Source organism: Falco rusticolus, unplaced genomic scaffold (assembly GCF_015220075.1).
Source record: "Falco rusticolus isolate bFalRus1 unplaced genomic scaffold, bFalRus1.pri scaffold_162_arrow_ctg1, whole genome shotgun sequence".
Taxonomy (NCBI): Eukaryota; Metazoa; Chordata; class Aves; order Falconiformes; family Falconidae; genus Falco; species Falco rusticolus.
Window position 1 is genome coordinate 13,911 of NW_023618180.1, and position 18,197 is coordinate 32,107.

At 47.2% G+C, this 18,197-nt stretch overlaps 1 protein-coding gene across 1 annotated transcript; it reads right to left on the reverse strand.

Annotated features, from left to right (window-relative positions):
- Nucleotides 1-496: 496 nt before the first annotated feature.
- Nucleotides 497-18,075, reverse strand: LOC119142017 (golgin subfamily A member 2-like). The gene is made up of 13 exons (XM_037374721.1): nucleotides 17,800-18,075; nucleotides 17,262-17,342; nucleotides 13,323-13,361; nucleotides 12,416-12,509; nucleotides 11,652-11,758; nucleotides 11,045-11,103; nucleotides 10,654-10,795; nucleotides 4,316-4,409; nucleotides 3,552-3,658; nucleotides 2,582-2,640; nucleotides 2,193-2,334; nucleotides 758-865; nucleotides 497-659 (listed from the first exon to the last, which is right to left on the reverse strand). The coding sequence occupies exons 1-12, from the start codon at nucleotides 18,073-18,075 to the stop codon at nucleotides 779-781; spliced, it is 1,287 nt and encodes a 428-aa protein (XP_037230618.1). The 3' UTR covers nucleotides 497-659; nucleotides 758-778.
- Between the last annotated feature and the right edge of the window lie 122 nt (nucleotides 18,076-18,197).

Genomic DNA, 18,197 nt, shown 5'->3' on the forward strand with positions numbered 1-18,197 from the left:
GGAACTTTTGGGAGATTGGTTGCGGAATCTTTTCAAGTCTCGGGGAACCACCAGACGGTTGCAGGAGTTTACAACACGCGGAGCAATATTGTTATTGGTAATTGTAGTTATATTGACCATTATTCCCTGTATGCCGAACTGTGTAAGACCTATGATTCAAAAGTAGTTTAACCTCTAATGTTGTTTCTGTTCAAAATAAAGACGGGGGAAGTGTAGAGAGCTTTATGGCCAGTGCTGGAGGCCACGATGCCTGTGAAGGGCCTTGAAGGCTAAAGAAGAGAGAAAGTACGATAAGGTTGGCTGAACGCCTGGAAGGAAGACGGGATATGAAGCAAGGCCAGAGCGGATGCGCGATGCCACATCTCCGCGGCTGGCTGAGAACATGAAACCGACAGAGATAAGAAGGAAGAGAGAAAAAAAGGCAAGAAGTTCAGTGCATTTGCAGCTTAGTAATTAACCAATTATATGTAGCCAAGACATGTGTGAACAGCATTGATTAACCAATGATAATTTAGTATGGGGCGCGTGAACAGCAAACGAGGATATTATAAGCGTGGGTTCTGGACTAATAAAAGGTCTTCTGGTCGAACTCAGGAGTCCACGTCATCGTCTCCTCAGGCCATGTGCTCCTCCGCCTCCTCGTCTGCCATTGCACGGACCTGCAAGGCCACACCATGAAAGTTAAAACAACGTTCATGGTGCATTCACTCCTGCCTGTGTTTGTCTAGAGCAGCTGTGACGCTGCCCCTGGTGTTACCTGCTCAGAGAACTGCTGCACCTACTGCTGCCACATTCTCTGCACCTCCTTCAGTTTCTCTGCATACTGATCTCTTTCTTCCTGGAGCTTGAAAACTGACCCTGAGAGCTGTTCAAAACAAAATAAAACACAAAGAAAATCGTATTGGCTAAATAAATTTGGCAGTGACCGCTTCAGGGATAAAGCCTGAAGAAACCAGTGTTAACGCAAAGCTCAGGCTGCATTCTTCTGCCACACAAGTTTCTTTACAGACATGAAGATCTGGATGTCATTCCGTACAAGCCCTGAGCAACCCAGGTTTCCAGGCCTGCCTTCTCCTCCAGTGCCACCTGCAACTGCTGCTTTGCATCCAGACTCCCTGCCTGATTTGACAACTGCCAAGAAAAATCAAAAAGTCATGGCAAAATGTTAACACGCCACTTCTGCATAGCCTTTCCCCTGATAGTAACCTGCCACCTGATCCATGTTGCAACCTTAAAGTGCTCCAACTCACGGTGATGTTCAATGAAAAAAAAAAAAAAAAAAAAGAGGAGGGGGGAAGGAGATTAAAATCAAAAAGCTTAGATTTTAGCCCTGTAAAACAGGCTGAGCTAGACAGCTCCTCCCTACCAATTTTGTATTTACGACTTGTTTGATTAAAACCTATTTTCTTAATCTAAAAATCTGGCTCAGAAACTTTGTGCATTTCCAGAGTCTGTATTACACAGCCAGACCAGATGGTATAAAAGCTTGTGATTTTAAAAGTTGTCAAACACGTCAGGAATTTAAAGCCAGTGTCTGGAGCATGTCAGTTGGCACACAGTACTTTTCCCAGAAGAGGAGCAGCTGCCTTTATTTCAAGGGTAACTTAAGCCACTGACTGGGGAGGAAAAAAAACCCAAACCCAAAAATAAACAAAAGAGCAGTTTCTTCCCTCACAGGCTCAGGTTCACACCGGCTTGCTCTCTGAACTGCTAACAGCTGGCTTCCTGAATTCCCTTCCTAACTGGCTGCTTCTCTTAACTTTCCCCAGCTGACCTTCGAGTTACCATTGTCCAATTCACCTTCTGCAAGGGTGGGTACAAACACCACCCCTATTCAACTGGCTTCTCAGTGAGACCACGAGACAGCTGCGTAACCAAAATGCCAAACAGATACAAAGCAGGAAAAGTCTTCGTATTGTCACGCGCTGTATGTTCAGTCACCCTCTCATATTGTACAACATTCTTTTCGCAGACCAGCGTCACAACAGCTTTCAGTCTACTGCTCCAGCTCCTTCAAACAGACCTTCTGTTCCTCAGAGGCCTCGCTGAAGGCCTGTGACCAAGAGGATGCCTTGATGAGGTTTTGTGCCTTCCTTTCCGAACAAGGGTTAAGCCTTGCCCCCACTCTCAGAAGCAAAGTCTTACAACGGTCAGTGTGATCTACCCTCACAGCCTGGAAGCAGTATGGGCACCTGGTGGATCCTCCGTTCAGCCATGTCCAGTTCCTCATGCAAATCCTTTATATATAACTGCAAGGCTGAGTACTCGGAAACCATGCAGCGAATCTTCTGTGACAGCTCTGAATTCTTCTGCTTCATTTCCTCACTGCTTTTGCTGAAACAAACCAAAATTAAAGCAGCATCACTGTATGTACTATGGGTCTGGGCAAGTACATGTCATAAATTTACAATCCAGCTAGTCGTAACAGTTAGAATCACAGAAACATCACATCCAGTCACTTTTTTTAAGCTGAATATCCAGCCTCCCAAGTCACCACCTGTGGTGCATGCCCCTTGTGATGTTTTGTGGCTCTACCGGGAAGAGCAGTGACTCTGCAGTAACAAGCAGCAAATGGACTTACCTTTGTTTGTACAGCTCCTGTTTCAGGTCTTCTCGCTCCTTCATTAACTCTTCATTACGCTGCAGAAAAAAAGAAATGACCGATTCAGCTGCAGACTTCAGCAAAATATTTCACCTTTAGCACATCAGCTGAAGTGGAAAGCATCAGAACTTTGGCAAAATCCTTCAGGACAGGTTGCTTAGAACCTCCTGAATTTGCCAGGAATAAATCTGCTCAGCCTTTTCAAACGCGATGCTACTAACTGAACGTGAGGTCATTTCTGCAGACTTCTGGATGAATATCAATACTGAAGTGTCTGCCTGACGGAGACCTGTGGATAAGTGGCTAGCTGAAAAAGGTCTCATAGACATAGTCCAGCTGGCTGGACAAAAATGCACATCGCTCTCAGCTTAGCTGAAGTAAAGCAAAATACACTGTCTTTGGCTGTCCTTGTTACACAATAACAGGAAGATTTTGGTGGGAAAAGAATGTTGCAGGTGGGAACAGAAAACTACAGAAGAGAGACTAGGGGTGGGCTTGGTATTTAGGCAACTAACCAATAATGAGCTTAACTTTTGTAATATGTATGAGCTAATTATAAGAAGGCATAAAAGGTGACTGTAAGAGACAATAAACGAAGTCTGCTGATCACTCATATTGAGTGACTGTGTCTTCCCTCCATCGCAACAGAGACCCTCCTGAGACAAGGTCTCGGTGGCGCTTCTGTTGCGTGTGGAGCTGGCAAGACTAATGAAGTAAGGTGCCGGATCTGAAGACAGCAACTGGACCATATGATTAGTGGTCACAGAAACCTGAATGAACTTTGCCTTGACCATGGAGAACACAGGGCTTTACAAGGTTAATTAACAATTCAGAATGTTAATTTCTGCCCCTTCTCCGAGCAGGGACTACAGACTTTGCATTAGTGTACTGACAAGCAAATAGCCAAAGGCAGAGCTGCTGGTGAAGCATAAGCAGAGGTGACTCTTACCTTCTCTGCCTGTTTTTGCTGCAGAGAGACGGAGGCCAAAGTACGTTCCAGCTCCAACTCCCTCTGGAGAGATGAACGTAAACGAGCAGCAAGGCTCTCGGCTTCTCCTGAACAAGTCAGAACAGAGTGAGTTGAGGCTGGACCACAAAGAGCTTTTTGGAACTGCTAAACAGCACTTTCTACTTTGTCAACAAGCTCTTAAGGCAGCACAGAGCTTTGCAAGTCAGCAGACCTGGTTCCGCCCCTGGCTCTACAGGTGGCTCACTAGCAGCTCTGGGCAGTAAAGCTCTCTGTAACTACCATCCTCACTTTGAGGGAGATGACGAAACTTCCTCTGCAGAATAGGCAATATGTTGGTTGGGATCTTTCTTTCTAATAGAAGAAGTCGCTCAAACTTGGTTCAGAATGAAGGGCTCGGGTAAAACCTACCTTTACGCGATAGCTGTGTGGGAGGGAGGGTGGCAAAAAGGGAACTAAGTTTTAAAAGGATCAGAAGAAAGTCAGAAAGGAACAGCCTGGGGTAGTCGCCGGGGCTGAACAGGGCTGACAAGGCTTTAGCGATGCACAAAAGAACCTCAACTGCCATGGGATCAACATGCTCCCACTTGGGGGCAGCTCTGGCGACAGAGGCAGCGATGGTGCCAAGTATTGCCCACCGAGGAGTCGGCCACTGCTGTGAGCTGGCTGCCAGCAACTGTCATGCCTCTGGCTTGAAATTCACACTTTGACCAACAGCTTGAGCTGGAGTGCCCACAGTCAATTACCTGATTTCTCCCCTGCAGCTTCTCGAGTATGTGCAAGGGCCGCCTGCAACTCAGACTTCTCAGAAGCTAGAATTCCAATAGTCTGGATACGAACCTTTGGGAAAGGAAAATCGGCTCAGCACAAAATTTCTTTGCTTGTAATTGCAACATCACTGTTGCCACAAAAGGCTAACTCAGTAAAGGGAAAGAGCTCGTGCAGTTAAGCACAGTCGGGCTGACTCCCAGTTTTCTGAAGGAACGCGCTCGCGGCTTCCCGAGTAAAGACTATGAATGGTCAGTAATCCAGAGAACAGCAGAAGGCAGGTGGTGTTACTGTAATGGAGGCTCTGCCATACCCGTAGCTGTTCCCTCAGTGCAGCTTGCTCTTCAGAAAATTTCTTTTCCAACTCCTTCTTTTCCTGTATAAAGAAATGATGCCTATTTAGCACAAAAACATAGATGGGTAACCCTTGTTTTGTAGCAAACTAAAAAAGCAGTGATACATTGGTAGGACTTGCAGCATCGAAACGACAGCAGCCTTTTAAAGACATACTTCAGCCCTGCGTTATTTGAACGCCTTCACTATTTATCCATCCTAGATTGGCAGTAACAGCATAGCACAATCGCTGCTAGCATAAAAACGGTAGTGCTTGGAAGCAAGCTACTGGCAAGGACTTGTATTCTCCTGCCTCCACCACACTCCTCTAATACTTGAGTATTTAAACGTTCGCTTGTGTCAAAATAAGAACGCTACCTGCCAGGCAGGCCTAACTCATGAAGTCAAATCATTCAACCCTACGCTACAAATGAAACTGAATCTAACATAAGACAAGACCACACGTGCCTGGGCCACAGCCCACTATACTCTCTGCGCCGCCAAGGAAGAGATACTATTTTTCTGCCTATCCAAAAAGAGGACACACTTTACCTTCTCCAGCTGATCCACTGCCTCCTGGCTCTGCTCTTTCTGTGGAAGAAAAGTGATGCACCAGTATCAAGAGAAAATACTCTCATACATCTGAAACACATTTTCACTTCAACAAAGTAGGATACATGCCCAATTCATGCAAAAAGAATTTCCGCTGTCCTTTCTGTAGAGGACTAGGAAGTTCATCTTAGCTATTAAAAATACGAGATCTGGAGCTTCCTTGACTAATGTACTTCATATGCCAGGCATCTTTTTCATCGCTCAGTAGATTGCCACAGTTGTTCTCCAACACCGCTGCTGAAACCCCTCCATGTCTACATCTGAGCATCTACCACCTTCAGTTAAACTCGCATCCCCACATCTGTGCAACTGATGGAAGTAATCCTGGTGTATTGGGATGATCGCCAGAAATGCTGGGTTTTTTTTAAAAAACACCACCAATAAAAAAAATAAAAAAACAACCAACCAATAACCCCAAAGAAAAACGTAGTCTTTTCCTTGACCTGAGACCTCAGACCTTTCTTCCACTGAAGAGCTGGCCTTAAGTCACGCAGAGCCGCACTTGTGTTGGCAGACTTCTGCAGGAGGTGGTATGGGAGGGCTGAAGCCAGATACAAAGAGAAGGGGTAATTCTGTCCTAGCCCATTTCCATCTTAGCGGTGAAGTATTTGGAGATTTGTTGTCCGTAGGTAATGCACCTTTAGATATGAGGTGAAGGAGACAAAGGTGGCAGCTGCCTACCCAGGCCGCCACACAACTGTGCTGCTGTGTTTGCTATTTGCTTGTTGTCTCCCTGACAGCTTCTTCACAGATGCCTCGTAACTAACTACATAAGCAGGGCTTTTTTGCCTTCCCAAAGAATGAGCATTGTCCAAGCTCTTTCTTTACTACTACTGCTACTACTTCAATGCATTTTGAAAGGTGACTACAGATGGAAGAGCGATGAGCGAGAGGTTTTGATTCTAGCAATGCCCATGCACAACATAACCAGCAAAAGCAAAGGCAAGACCACAAATGCAGCAAAGGCCCTACAGAGTTGCAGGCCAGCGTAAAAGCAGGCACACAAGGAGAATCTTGGGTGGGCAATGCACTATGCCAAGTTCCTCTGCAGCCCAGCTAAAACACAAAAAGAAACAGAATGGAACAAAAATAACCCAAAGCCCAAAGGAAAACAACAAGGGGGGGTCACGGGGTACACCGGGAAATGCTGAACTTTGCAAAAAGTGTACTTTTACAGAGGAACACAATGGGGAAAAGCATTTCACACAAGAAAGGCTCTTGTCAGACTGAAACAAGTCCACTTGGCTGCATTTCTTGCAGTGTTAAAGCTGAAGGCTGAAAAGCTGCAGCGGGAATCCATGCAGGCCACAGGACAAAGCAGCTCACTCATCGCGCCAAGAGAAGCTGAGGATATGATCAGAAACCAGCCCCAGACCCTCTCAGGCCTACTGCTCCCACTCTGCCGATAGCGTTAGACCAGCAGCACCACCTGCAGAAACAGGTTTTCACACTGCTGCCAGCACCAGAGTTGTGTGTTTCAAGGATTCGGACAGGCGCAGAAATAGCTGTTTTATCAGGATGCTTATCATCCAGGGAAAGCCTGATGAGATCAGCAGAGCACACTTAAATGGAAACAACAAAACTCCGTTTCTTGTTCCTCAGTTGAGCCAATACATTCACCAGCGGCCTTAGACTTTGAGCCCCTTAACAGGTTTTCCGTGCAGCTCATTTTGTTCCCTACAGAGTGCCGTGTAAGCAGCCTTCCTTGTGGCACTAGGAGGGAACCCATAACTTTGCAGACACCCAAAGAGCTTGGAGGAGCAGCGAGGACCATGTCAGACTGGTTGGTTGGGTTGTTTCTTACCAGTTCCTCTATCTGTGTAACGAACTGCTTGTTCGTTAAGATTGCTGGAATCCAGGGCTACTGCCAGCTCCCGGTAACGTGTCTGATGGGCACATGCAGACAGGAGAAAAAGGAAGGAGCAGAAGAGGAGGAGGGGAGGAAAAAAAGCAGGAATTAAAGAGGACAGAAAAATAAATCCTATCGAACTGTGATAATCAGATTCTCCAAACAAAACAAAAATCTACCGTTTCAACAAAAGCAGCTGAGACATCAACACATTTTATCCATTCTGCCAAGGCTTCATTTTGACCCAACAGTGACTCAGAAATAAGAACGGCAGCTGCACGGAAGCCAGATTATCCCCAGTCCCCAAACTGGAAACACCTCCGATACCTGCCCCCCAGTGTTGATCACAACTACCCGATGATAGCACAAGACAACACTAGACAGCAGTGAACGAGAACTGTGCATTCAATTAGGTCTCGCTAACACTGCCGAAAGCAGAGTCCCAGTAAGTTATCAACAGTAGCAAATAAGAAAGGGGGCGGGGGGGGACGGGGACACTGAGAACAACCTCCTTCCGTTTCCTTAATATTTGTGGAAGAAACAGCACTTTCTCCATTCACATATGATGTAGACTACAAGCAAAGCAGTCAAGTCAGCCAGTTTTATTCCCCAAGGCAACAAGTCACTACTAAGGAAGAACTGACTATCACAATAATGCTCCTTATAGCGCCTTTCACTCCAAAGTACCACACAGAGAAAACATCCTTTTCTGGGTAAGGAGAGATGCAGACTCCCTCTGCAACAAGCTAATGTCAATGATGCAGGTTGATTTCCCATTCTTTCCCACTAAATCAAGAATACATCTTTCCATGCATACATGCTGTCCATTCATCCCACTCAGCTTTTCTTCCCACTGCTGAAAGTTTACGTTCTAAACCAGGATTTTTTGCTTCTCAATGCTTAAATATCATATTGTTCAGTAGGATGACTGCAGACACCGCTGAGATCCAGGAGTGTTTTCTTGAGCTGACTGCTTAAAGCTCCACATCAAATATCAAGAGAATTAACAGGACAAAAGGATCAAAACGAGGCTGTACCCGAGAACACGGGGCAGTAACGTCACCCAACTCTTCAAGTTCACACACTAGATTAATGGCAAAGGACGCACCAAGAAGCGAGCGAGGGCAAAGCCAGATGGTGGCCACTCTGCTCTGAAAAGCGCTACCTTCAGGACATATCTGGGGAAAACAGAGATCGCTGGATGCAGATTAAGATAGAAAAGGTCAGCGACTACCTGAAAACTGCTAGTTTTTTGAGTCAAACTCAAACGCTCCCTCTAAAACTTGGTGAGATGTGTGGCACGCTATGAACCACAAGTTTAGAAGGAGGACATTTACCAACAGGCCAAACTCAGCGTGGCTGGGAGCAGGTGCCAGTGGCCCTCATGGAGCGATGAATCCCATGACTAGAAGAAACTAAACGGAAAAGGGCCAAAAACCTGTTCCTGGACAGCAATGCAAGTTCTCATCCAGCCTTCGTGGGAGGACGAACAGCATCTGACCACACCTCTACCCACCGTGAACTGGACAACTTCATTTATCTTGTACAGCATCAGAGCGCCATGAAGACCCGGAGCAGTGCTCTAGCGTTTCATGGCAAATTATTTCATCATCCAGCTCTGCTAAGCCATAATTTAAAAACACTACAAAACAAACAAGATAATCGTTTTCAACATCCAACCCCAGCAATGTATCACAGCTCTTTGCAATGCCACCTGCAAGGGTTCCCTCTTACTTCAGTTGCTTCCTTCTTGGCACTTCACGGGAAACAAGAAATCTCTCTCTTGGCATTCCCCGTCTACCTGCTCAGCACTTTTCTCGTGAATCGAGCAGCAAGAATACGGTAATGGTGAAGACATTTAAGGAAAGCAATAAAGTGGAAGACTGCAGAGGGAAACAAACAGAATTTTCTCCGTTTCTTTTTAGCAGGACAGATACTTGTGCTCTCAAGGGAAAACGTACGTTAGGTGCTTCTAGGAAGGTCAGGAACTCCCTTACTTCTTCCAGCTACAGGTCACCTCACCCTTATTGGTTCAAACACTCCTCAATATGAAACATCAGAGGGACAAGAGGAATACCTTCACCAGTACATGTCAAAAATGTTTCCTTCATTTCTTCCGGTCCAGACATTCTGTTTGCTTAACGCTTCAAGATGCAAAGAACAGTAATGAGCCATAACCACAAGAACTTCCTTCTTCCTCCACCATCAGTTGTGAAACAAATCAAAAAAAAACAACCAACAACTCAATAAACTACTTGAACAGCTGGATTTGTTGGAAACAGAGAGAACTAGGAACAAGACACTTCTCGGGAAATTATGCATTGTGAGGTTCTAATAACATAGCAAAAAAAAGTTAGTAATTCTGCTCAGCTTGGCACGCCATGCTTGATCCATTTGCTTTCACACACGGAGTCCTATTTTGCTGGGCTTTCTGCGTTTCACAGCCAAGAAAGCTGAAGTGGCTGAGACGGGAAGGGTCTGCCTCGCGTTAAGACACCAATGGCAGCAGCAGCTCATGCCAACAATCAGCTTTCCTGCCCTATTAGCGTCAAGTGAGCTTCTGAACAGCATTCTCCTGACGCAGGATTTTTACAAGACAGCAACTGGAAAAAGAAATCTGTCATGACATATTGCAATTAAAGATCAGTTTACAAATTATTTCTGAAACCTCAGACACAACGGTCCACATAACAGCCAATCAGATCAAAATGTATCTCTCCATGCTAAGAAAACGACAGCAGAGAAAAAACTGGGCTCAGAAACTTTGTGCATTTCCAGAGTCTGTATTACACAGCCAGATCAGGTGGTCTAAAAGCTTGTGATTTTAAAAGTTGTCAAACACGTCAGGAATTTAAAGCCAGTGTCTGGAGCATGTCAGTTGGCACACAGTACTTTTCCCAGAAGAGGAGCAGCTGCCTTTATTTCAAGGGTAACTTAAGCCACTGTCTGGGGAGGAAAAAAAAACCAAACCCAAAAATAAACAAAAGAGCAGTTTCTTCCCTCACAGGCTCAGGTTCACACCGGCTTGCTCTCTGAACTGCTAACAGCTGGCTTCCTGAATTCCCTTCCTAACTGGCTGCTTCTCTTAACTTTCCCCAGCTGACCTTCGAGTTACCATTGTCCAATTCACCTTCTGCAAGGGTGGGTACAAACACCACCCCTATTCAACTGGCTTCTCAGTGAGACCACGAGACAGCTGCGTAACCAAAATGCCAAACAGATACAAAGCAGGAAAAGTCTTCGTATTGTCACGCACTGTATGTTCAGTCACCCTCTCATATTGTACAACATTCTTTTCGCAGACCAGCGTCACAACAGCTTTCAGTCTACTGCTCCAGCTCCTTCAAACAGACCTTCTGTTCCTCAGAGGCCTCGCTGAAGGCCTTTGACCAAGAGGATGCCTTGATGAGGTTTTGTGCCTTCCTTTCCGAACAAGGGTTAAGCCTTGCCCCCACTCTCAGAAGCAAAGTCTTACAACGGTCAGTGTGATCTACCCTCACAGCCTGGAAGCAGTATGGGCACCTGTTGGATCCTCCGTTCAGCCATGTCCAGTTTCTTACGCATATCCTTTATATATAACTGCAAGGCTGAGTCCTGGGAAACCAGGCAGCGAAACTTCCGTGACAGCTTCGAATTCTGCACCTTCATTTCCTCACTGCTTTTGCTGAAACAAACCAAAATTAAAGCAGCATCACTGTATGTACTACGGGTCTGGGCAAGTACATGTCATAAATTTACAGTCCAGCTAGTCGTAACAGTTAGAATCACAGAAACATCACATCCAGTCACTTTTTTTAAGCTGAATATCCAGCCTCCCAAGTCACCACCTGTGGTGCATGCCCCTTGTGATGTTTTGTGGCTCTACCGGGAAGAGCAGTGTTACTCTGCAGTAACAAGCAGCAAATGGACTTACCTTTGTTTGTACAGCTCCTGTTTCAGGTCTTCTAGCTCCTTCATTAACTCTTCATTACGCTGCAGAAAAAAAGAAATGACCGATTCAGCTGCAGACTTCAGCAAAATATTTCACCTTTAGCACATCAGCTGAAGTGGAAAGCATCAGAACTTTGGCAAAACCCTTCAGGACAGGTTGCTTAGAACCTCCTGAATTTGCCAGGAATAAATCTGCTCAGCCTTTTCAAACGCGATGCTACTAACTGAACGTGAGGTCATTTCTGCAGACTTCTGGATGAATATCAATACTGAAGTGTCTGCCTGATGGAGACCCTCCTGAGACAAGGTCTCGGTGGCGCTTCTGTTGCGTGTGGAGCTGGCAAGACTAATGAAGTGAGGTGCCGGATCTGAAGACAGCAACTGGACCATATGATTAGTGGTCACAGAAACCTGAATGAACTTTGCCTTGACCATGGAGAACACAGGGCTTTACAAGGTTAATTAACAATTCAGAATGTTAATTTCTGCCTCTTCTCCGAGCAGGGACTACAGACTTTGCATTAGTGTACTGACAAGCAAATAGCCAAAGGCAGAGCTGCTGGTGAAGCATAAGCAGAGGTGACTCTTACCTTCTCTGCCTGTTTCTGCTGCAGAGAGACGGAGGCCAAAGTACGTTCCAGCTCCACTACCCTCTGGTGAGATGAACGTAAACGAGCAGCAAGGCTCTCGGCTTCTCCTGAACAAGTCAGAACAGAGTGAGTTGAGGCTGGACCACAAAGAGCTTTTTGGAACTGCTAAACAGCACTTTCTACTTTGTCAACAAGCTCTTAAGGCAGCACAGAGCTTTGCAAGTCAGCAGACCTGGTTCCGCCCCTGGCTCTACAGGTGGCTCACTAGCAGCTCTGGGCAGTAAAGCTCTCTGTAACTACCATCCTCACTTTGAGGGAGATGACGAAACTTCCTCTGCAGAATAGGCAATATGTTGGTTGGGATCTTTCTTTCTAATAGAAGAAGTCGCTCAAACTTGGTTCAGAATGAAGGGCTCGGGTAAAACCTACCTTTACGCGATAGCTGTGTGGGAGGGAGGGTGGCGAAAAGGGAACTAAGTTTTAAAAGGATCAGAAGAAAGTCAGAAAGGAACAGCCTGGGGTAGTCACCGGGGCTGAACAGGGCTGACAAGGCTTTAGCGATGCACAAAAGAACCTCAACTGCCATGGGATCAACATGCTCCCACTTGGGGGCAGCTCTGGCGACAGAGGCAGCGATGGTGCCAAGTATTGCCCACCGAGGAGTCGGCCACTGCTGTGAGCTGGCTGCCAGCAACTGTCATGCCTCTGGCTTGAAATTCACACTTTGACCAACAGCTTGAGCTGGAGTGCCCACAGTCAATTACCTGATTTCTTCCCTGCAGCTTCTCGAGTATGTGCAAGGGCCGCCTGCAACTCAGACTTCTCAGAAGTTACAATTCCAATAGTCTGGACACGAACCTTTGGGAAAGGAAAATCGGCTCAGCACGAAACTTCTTTGCTTGTAATTGCAACATCACTGTTGCCACAAAAGGCTAACTCAGTAAAGGGAAAGAGCTCGTGCAGTTAAGCACAGTCGGGCTGACTCCCAGTTTTCCTGAAGGAACGCGCTCGCGGCTTCCCGAGTAAAGACTATGAATGGTCAGTAATCCAGAGAACAGCAGAAGGCAGGTGGTGTTACTGTAATGGAGGCTCTGCCTTACCCGTAGCTGTTTCCCTCAGTGCAGCTTGCTCTTCAGAAAACGTATTTTCCAACTCCTTTTCCTGTATAAAGAAATGATGCCTATTTAGCACAAAAATGTAGATAGGTAACCCTTGTTTTGTGTCAAACTAAAAAAGCAGTGATACATTGGTAGGACTTGCAGCATCGAAACGACAGCAGCCTTTTAAAGACATACTTCAGCCCTGCGTTATTTGAACGCCTTCACTATTTATCCATCCTAGATTGGCAGTAACAGCATAGCACAATCGCTGCTAGCATAAAAACGGTAGTGCTTGGAAGCAAGCTGCTGGCAAGGACTTGTATTCTCCTGCCTCCACCACACTCCTCTAATACTTGAGTATTTAAACGTTCGCTTGTGTCAAAATAAGAACGCTACCTGCCAGGCAGGCCTAACTCATGAAGTCAAATCATTCAACCCTACGCTACAAATGAAACTGAATCTAACATAAGACAAGACCACACGTGCCTGGGCCACAGCCCACTATACTCTCTGCGCCGCCAAGGAAGAGATACTATTTTTCTGCCTAGTCCAAAAACAGGACACACTTTACCTTCTCCAGCTGATCCACTGCCTCCTGGCTCTGCTCTTTCTGTGGAAGAAAAGTGATGTACCAGTATCAAGAGAAAATACTCTCATACATCTGAAACACATTTTCACTTCAGCAAAGTAGGATACATGCCCAATTCATGCAAACAGAATTTCCACTGTCCTTTCTGTAGAGGACTAGGAAGTTCATCTTAGCTATTAAAAATACGAGATCTGGAGCTGCCCTCACTAATGTACTTCATATGCCAGGCATCTTTTTCATCGCTCAGTAGATTGCCACAGTTGTTCTCCAACACCGCTGCTGAAACCCCTCCATGTCTACATCTGAGCATCTACCACCTTCAGTTAAACTCGCACCCCCACATCTGTGCAACTGATGGCAGTAATCCTGGTGTATTGGGATGATCGCCAGAAATGCTGGGGGTTTTTAAAAAACACCACCAATAATAAAAAAAAAAAACAACCAACCAATAACCCCAAAGAAAAACGTAGTCTTTTCCTTGAACTGAGACCTCAGACCTTTCTTCCACTGAAGAGCTGGCCTTAAGTCACGCAGAGCCGCACTTGTGTTGGCAGACTTCTGCAGGAGGTGGTATGGGAGGGCTGAAGCCAGATACAAAGAGAAGGGGTAATTCTGTCCTAGCCCATTTCCATCTTAGCGGTGAAGTATTTGGAGATTTGTTGTCCGTAGGTAATGCACCTTTAGATATGAGGTGAAGGAGACAAAGGTGGCAGCTGCCTACCCAGGCCGCCACACAACTGTGCTGCTGTGTTTGCTATTTGCTTGTTGTCTCCCTGACAGCTTCTTCACAGATGCCTCGTAACTAACTACATAAGCAGGGCTTTTTTGCCTTCCCAAAGAATGAGCATTGTCCAAGCTCTTTCTTTACTACTACTGCTACTACTTCAATGCATTTTGAAAGGTGACTACAGATGGAAGAGCGATGAGCGAGAGGTTTTGGTTCTAGCAATGCCCATGCACAACATAACCAGCAAAAGCAAAGGCAAGACCACAAATGCAGCAAAGGCCCTACACAGCTGCAGGCCAGCGTAAAAGCAGGCACACAAGGAGAATCTTGGGTGGGCAATGCACTATGCCAAGTTCCTCTGCAGCCCAGCTAAAACACAAAAAGAAACAGAATGGAACAAAAATAACCCAAAGCCCAAAGGAAAACAACAAGGGGGGGTCACGGGGTACACCGGGAAATGCTGAACTTTGCAAAAAGTGTACTTTTACAGAGGAACACAATGGGGAAAAGCATTTCACACAAGAAAGGCTCTTGTCAGACTGAAACAAGTCCACTTGGCTGCATTTCTTGCAGTGTTAAAGCTGAAGGCTGAAAAGCTGCAGCGGGAATCCATGCAGGCCACAGGACAAAGCAGTTCACTCATCGCGCCAAGAGAAGCTGAGGATATGATCAGAAACCAGCCCCAGACCCTCTCAGGCCTACTGCTCCCACTCTGCCGATATCGTTAGACCAGCAGCACCACCTGCAGAAACAGGTTTTCACACTGCTGCCAGCACCAGAGTTGTGTGTTTCAAGGATTCGGACAGGCGCAGAAATAGCTGTTTTATCAGGATGCTTATCATCCAGGGAAAGCCTGATGAGATCAGCAGAGCACACTTAAATGGAAACAACAAAACTCCGTTTCTTGTTCCTCAGTTGAGCCAATACATTCACCAGCGGCCTTAGACTTTGAGCCCCTTAACAGGTTTTCCGTGCAGCTCATTTTGTTCCCTACAGAGTGCCGTGTAAGCAGCCTTCCTTGTGGCACTAGGAGAGAACCCATAACTTTGCAGACACCCAAAGAGCTTGGAGGAGCAGCGAGGACCATGTCAGACTGGTTGGTTGGGTTGTTTCTTACCAGTTCCTCTATCTGTGTAACGAACTGCTTGTTCGTTAAGATTGCTGGAATCCAGGGCTACTGCCAGCTCCCGGTAACGTGCCTGATGGGCACATGCAGACAGGAGAAAAAGGAAGGAGCAGAAGAGGAGGAGGGGAGGAAAAAAAGCAGGAATTAAAGAGGACAGAAAAATAAATCCTATCGAACTGTGATAATCAGATTCTCCAAACAAAACAAAAATCTACCGTTTCAACAAAAGCAGCTGAGACATCAACACATTTTATCCATTCTGCCAAGGCTTCATTTTGACCCAACAGTGACTCAGAAATAAGAACGGCAGCTGCACGGAAGCCAGATTATCCCCAGTCCCCAAACTGGAAACACCTCCGATACCTGCCCCCCAGTGTTGATCACAACTACCCGATGATAGCACAAGACAACACTAGACAGCAGTGAACGAGAACTGTGCATTCAATTAGGTCTCGCTAACACTGCCGAAAGCAGAGTCCCAGTAAGTTATCAACAGTAGCAAATAAGAAAGGGGGCGGGGGGGGACGGGGACACTGAGAACAACCTCCTTCCGTTTCCTTAATATTTGTGGAAGAAACAGCACTTTCTCCATTCACATATGATGTAGACTACAAGCAAAGCAGTCAAGTCAGCCAGTTTTATTCCCCACGGAAACAAGTCACTACTAAGGAAGAACTGACTATCACAATAATGCTCCTTATAGCGCCTTTCACTCCAAAGTACCACACAGAGAAAACATCCTTTTCTGGGTAAGGAGAGATGCAGACTCCCTCTGCGACAAGCTAATGTCAATGATGCAGGTTGATTTCCCATTCTTTCCCACTAAAGCAAGAATACATCTTTCCATGCATACATGCTGTCCATTCATCCCACTCAGCTTTTCTTCCCACTGCTGAAAGTTTACGTTCTAAACCAGGATTTTTTGCTTCTCAATGCTTAAATATCATATTGTTCAGTAGGATGACTGCAGACACCGCTGAGATCCAGGAGTGTTTTCTTGAGCTGACTGCTTAAAGCTCCACATCAAATATCAAGAGAATTAACAGGACAAAAGGAATACAAAGGCAAATCAGAGTGAACTCCATTCCATCTTGCAGGTTTCACTGCATCTAACTGGTACCCCTGGTGATTACTATAGTTACGTTTATTGATAAGAGACGCACGGATATGTAGTAAACAGGAGTTACTTTATGACAACTGAACTGAAGCAATGGTAGGAAAATAAGCTACCAAAATGATGCAAGTGAAACGAAAATCAGAGCTTTGCCACAGCAACAGCGGAAGACAACTCTGGGCTACCAAATTTGACTTCCCTGAGCTTCTATCACAATTTGATCAAGCCTTCCGTTTAAATAAACTGCCTGAAAAGAATTGGTTTAAAAAGGCTGGGGTTTTATGTTTGTGCCTGAACGCGTTTCTATTGCTTATCGGCATAGTTCCTGCCCTTTCCTCTTCAGAAGCCTGGCAACGTGAAGACGCTAAAGCCTGTAAACGCTTGACTCAAAGGATCCAACTTCCTGCCTAAACCTATTTAAACCCAGTACTGGAACTTGCCAGTTTCATCGCCTGTTGTAAAATGGGTTGGCAGGAATAACTAGACAGCTTCCTCAGGGCAGCTGCTTGCCTGGAGATCAGCAGAGTCATGCCCTTCAGAAGCAAGGCCCTAGGGAATACAGCAACGACACGCACAGCGGGAGAAATACAGACTAAGAAAACACTGCCTCTCCCTACTGCACTTGCCCTCAGCAGCTCAGTTAGTTTATCGCCTCACCCCACACTCCTCCTTTTCCTCAAAGCTCAGCTGTCTCGCGGAAGAGGTTTTGACAAGGTTCACTTTTTCACACGTTCAGTTCGACACAAACCAGAAGGGCGCAAGCACTTTACGAGCAATGGCAACGCATGGTATCAACTAGCTCCATGATAATAAAAACAACAACAAAACTCAAGCAACTGACAGGGGCTATGTCAGGACAAGGCTCCACCCAAGAAATCGAGGCCAGCGTAAACAGAACCTGAAGCATGCAGTAGGGAGAGCGAGTCACTGCGAGGGACACGAGCACTGCCTCACCTTCCTCCTGTCCAATGAGGGTATGGCTACCCCATTGGAGCGCTTCAGGTCCGACACCGGCACCTTCAGAATGTTCTGAATCTGAAGGAGGTGAAAGAAAAGGGGGAACGGCTCAGAAAAGGACAGAGAGAAAGTGTCGATCGGAGGGAGCCAAAGAAACCGGCATCCTCCGGCTGGCCAGGAGCACGCAGCTCAAAGCAGCAGCTCTGGGCACACCCAGGGCTGCGTGACAGCACCGCATGATCAGACACGGCTTTGGCTTTGGCTTTGGCCGCGCCTCGGCCTCCAGGTGGGGAAAGAAGGCCCCGTTATTGGCAGAATGCCAAAATGGAAGCCCGAACCGCTCCAGGACACTTTCCCCTCCCCAGGACTTTCACATACACCGCCCACGCCGCGGCCGGGGAACTAAGTAAAATGAGACCAAAACCCCCCAAAAAAGAGTGTGGGGGAGGCCAGGGGGAGGGAAAACCGCCAAACCGAACCCGGCGGACCCACGGCACCGCCGGCCCGGCCCGCCCCGACCCCCGCCGCCCCTCACCTTCTCCTTGCCCGCCGCCAGCCAGCTCTGCCCGCTGCCGTCCGCCACGGCCGCCCCGTGCCTGGGCCGCCTTGGCTTCGCCCACCGCCGGCGGCAGCAGCCAGGGCTCGGCCAGCCTGCGCTGCTGCCCTGGAGGCCCGGCCCATCGCCGTGCCGCGACGTGCCCGGCCCATCGCCGGGCCCCGCCTCGTCCCCGGGCTCCACCGGCTCCGGCACGGCGCCGGGCTGTGGCTCGTGGCCGGGCTCCACCGGCCGGGGCTCGCGGCCGGGCTCCATCGCCTCGAGGTTGCCGGGCCCGGTGGCTCTGCTTTTACTGCAGGGACTGGAGGAGCCGGTGCCACCTGCAGTGCCTGCTCCCCGTGTTGGAGCCCGCACCGCCCGCTGCTCGGGTGACAGCC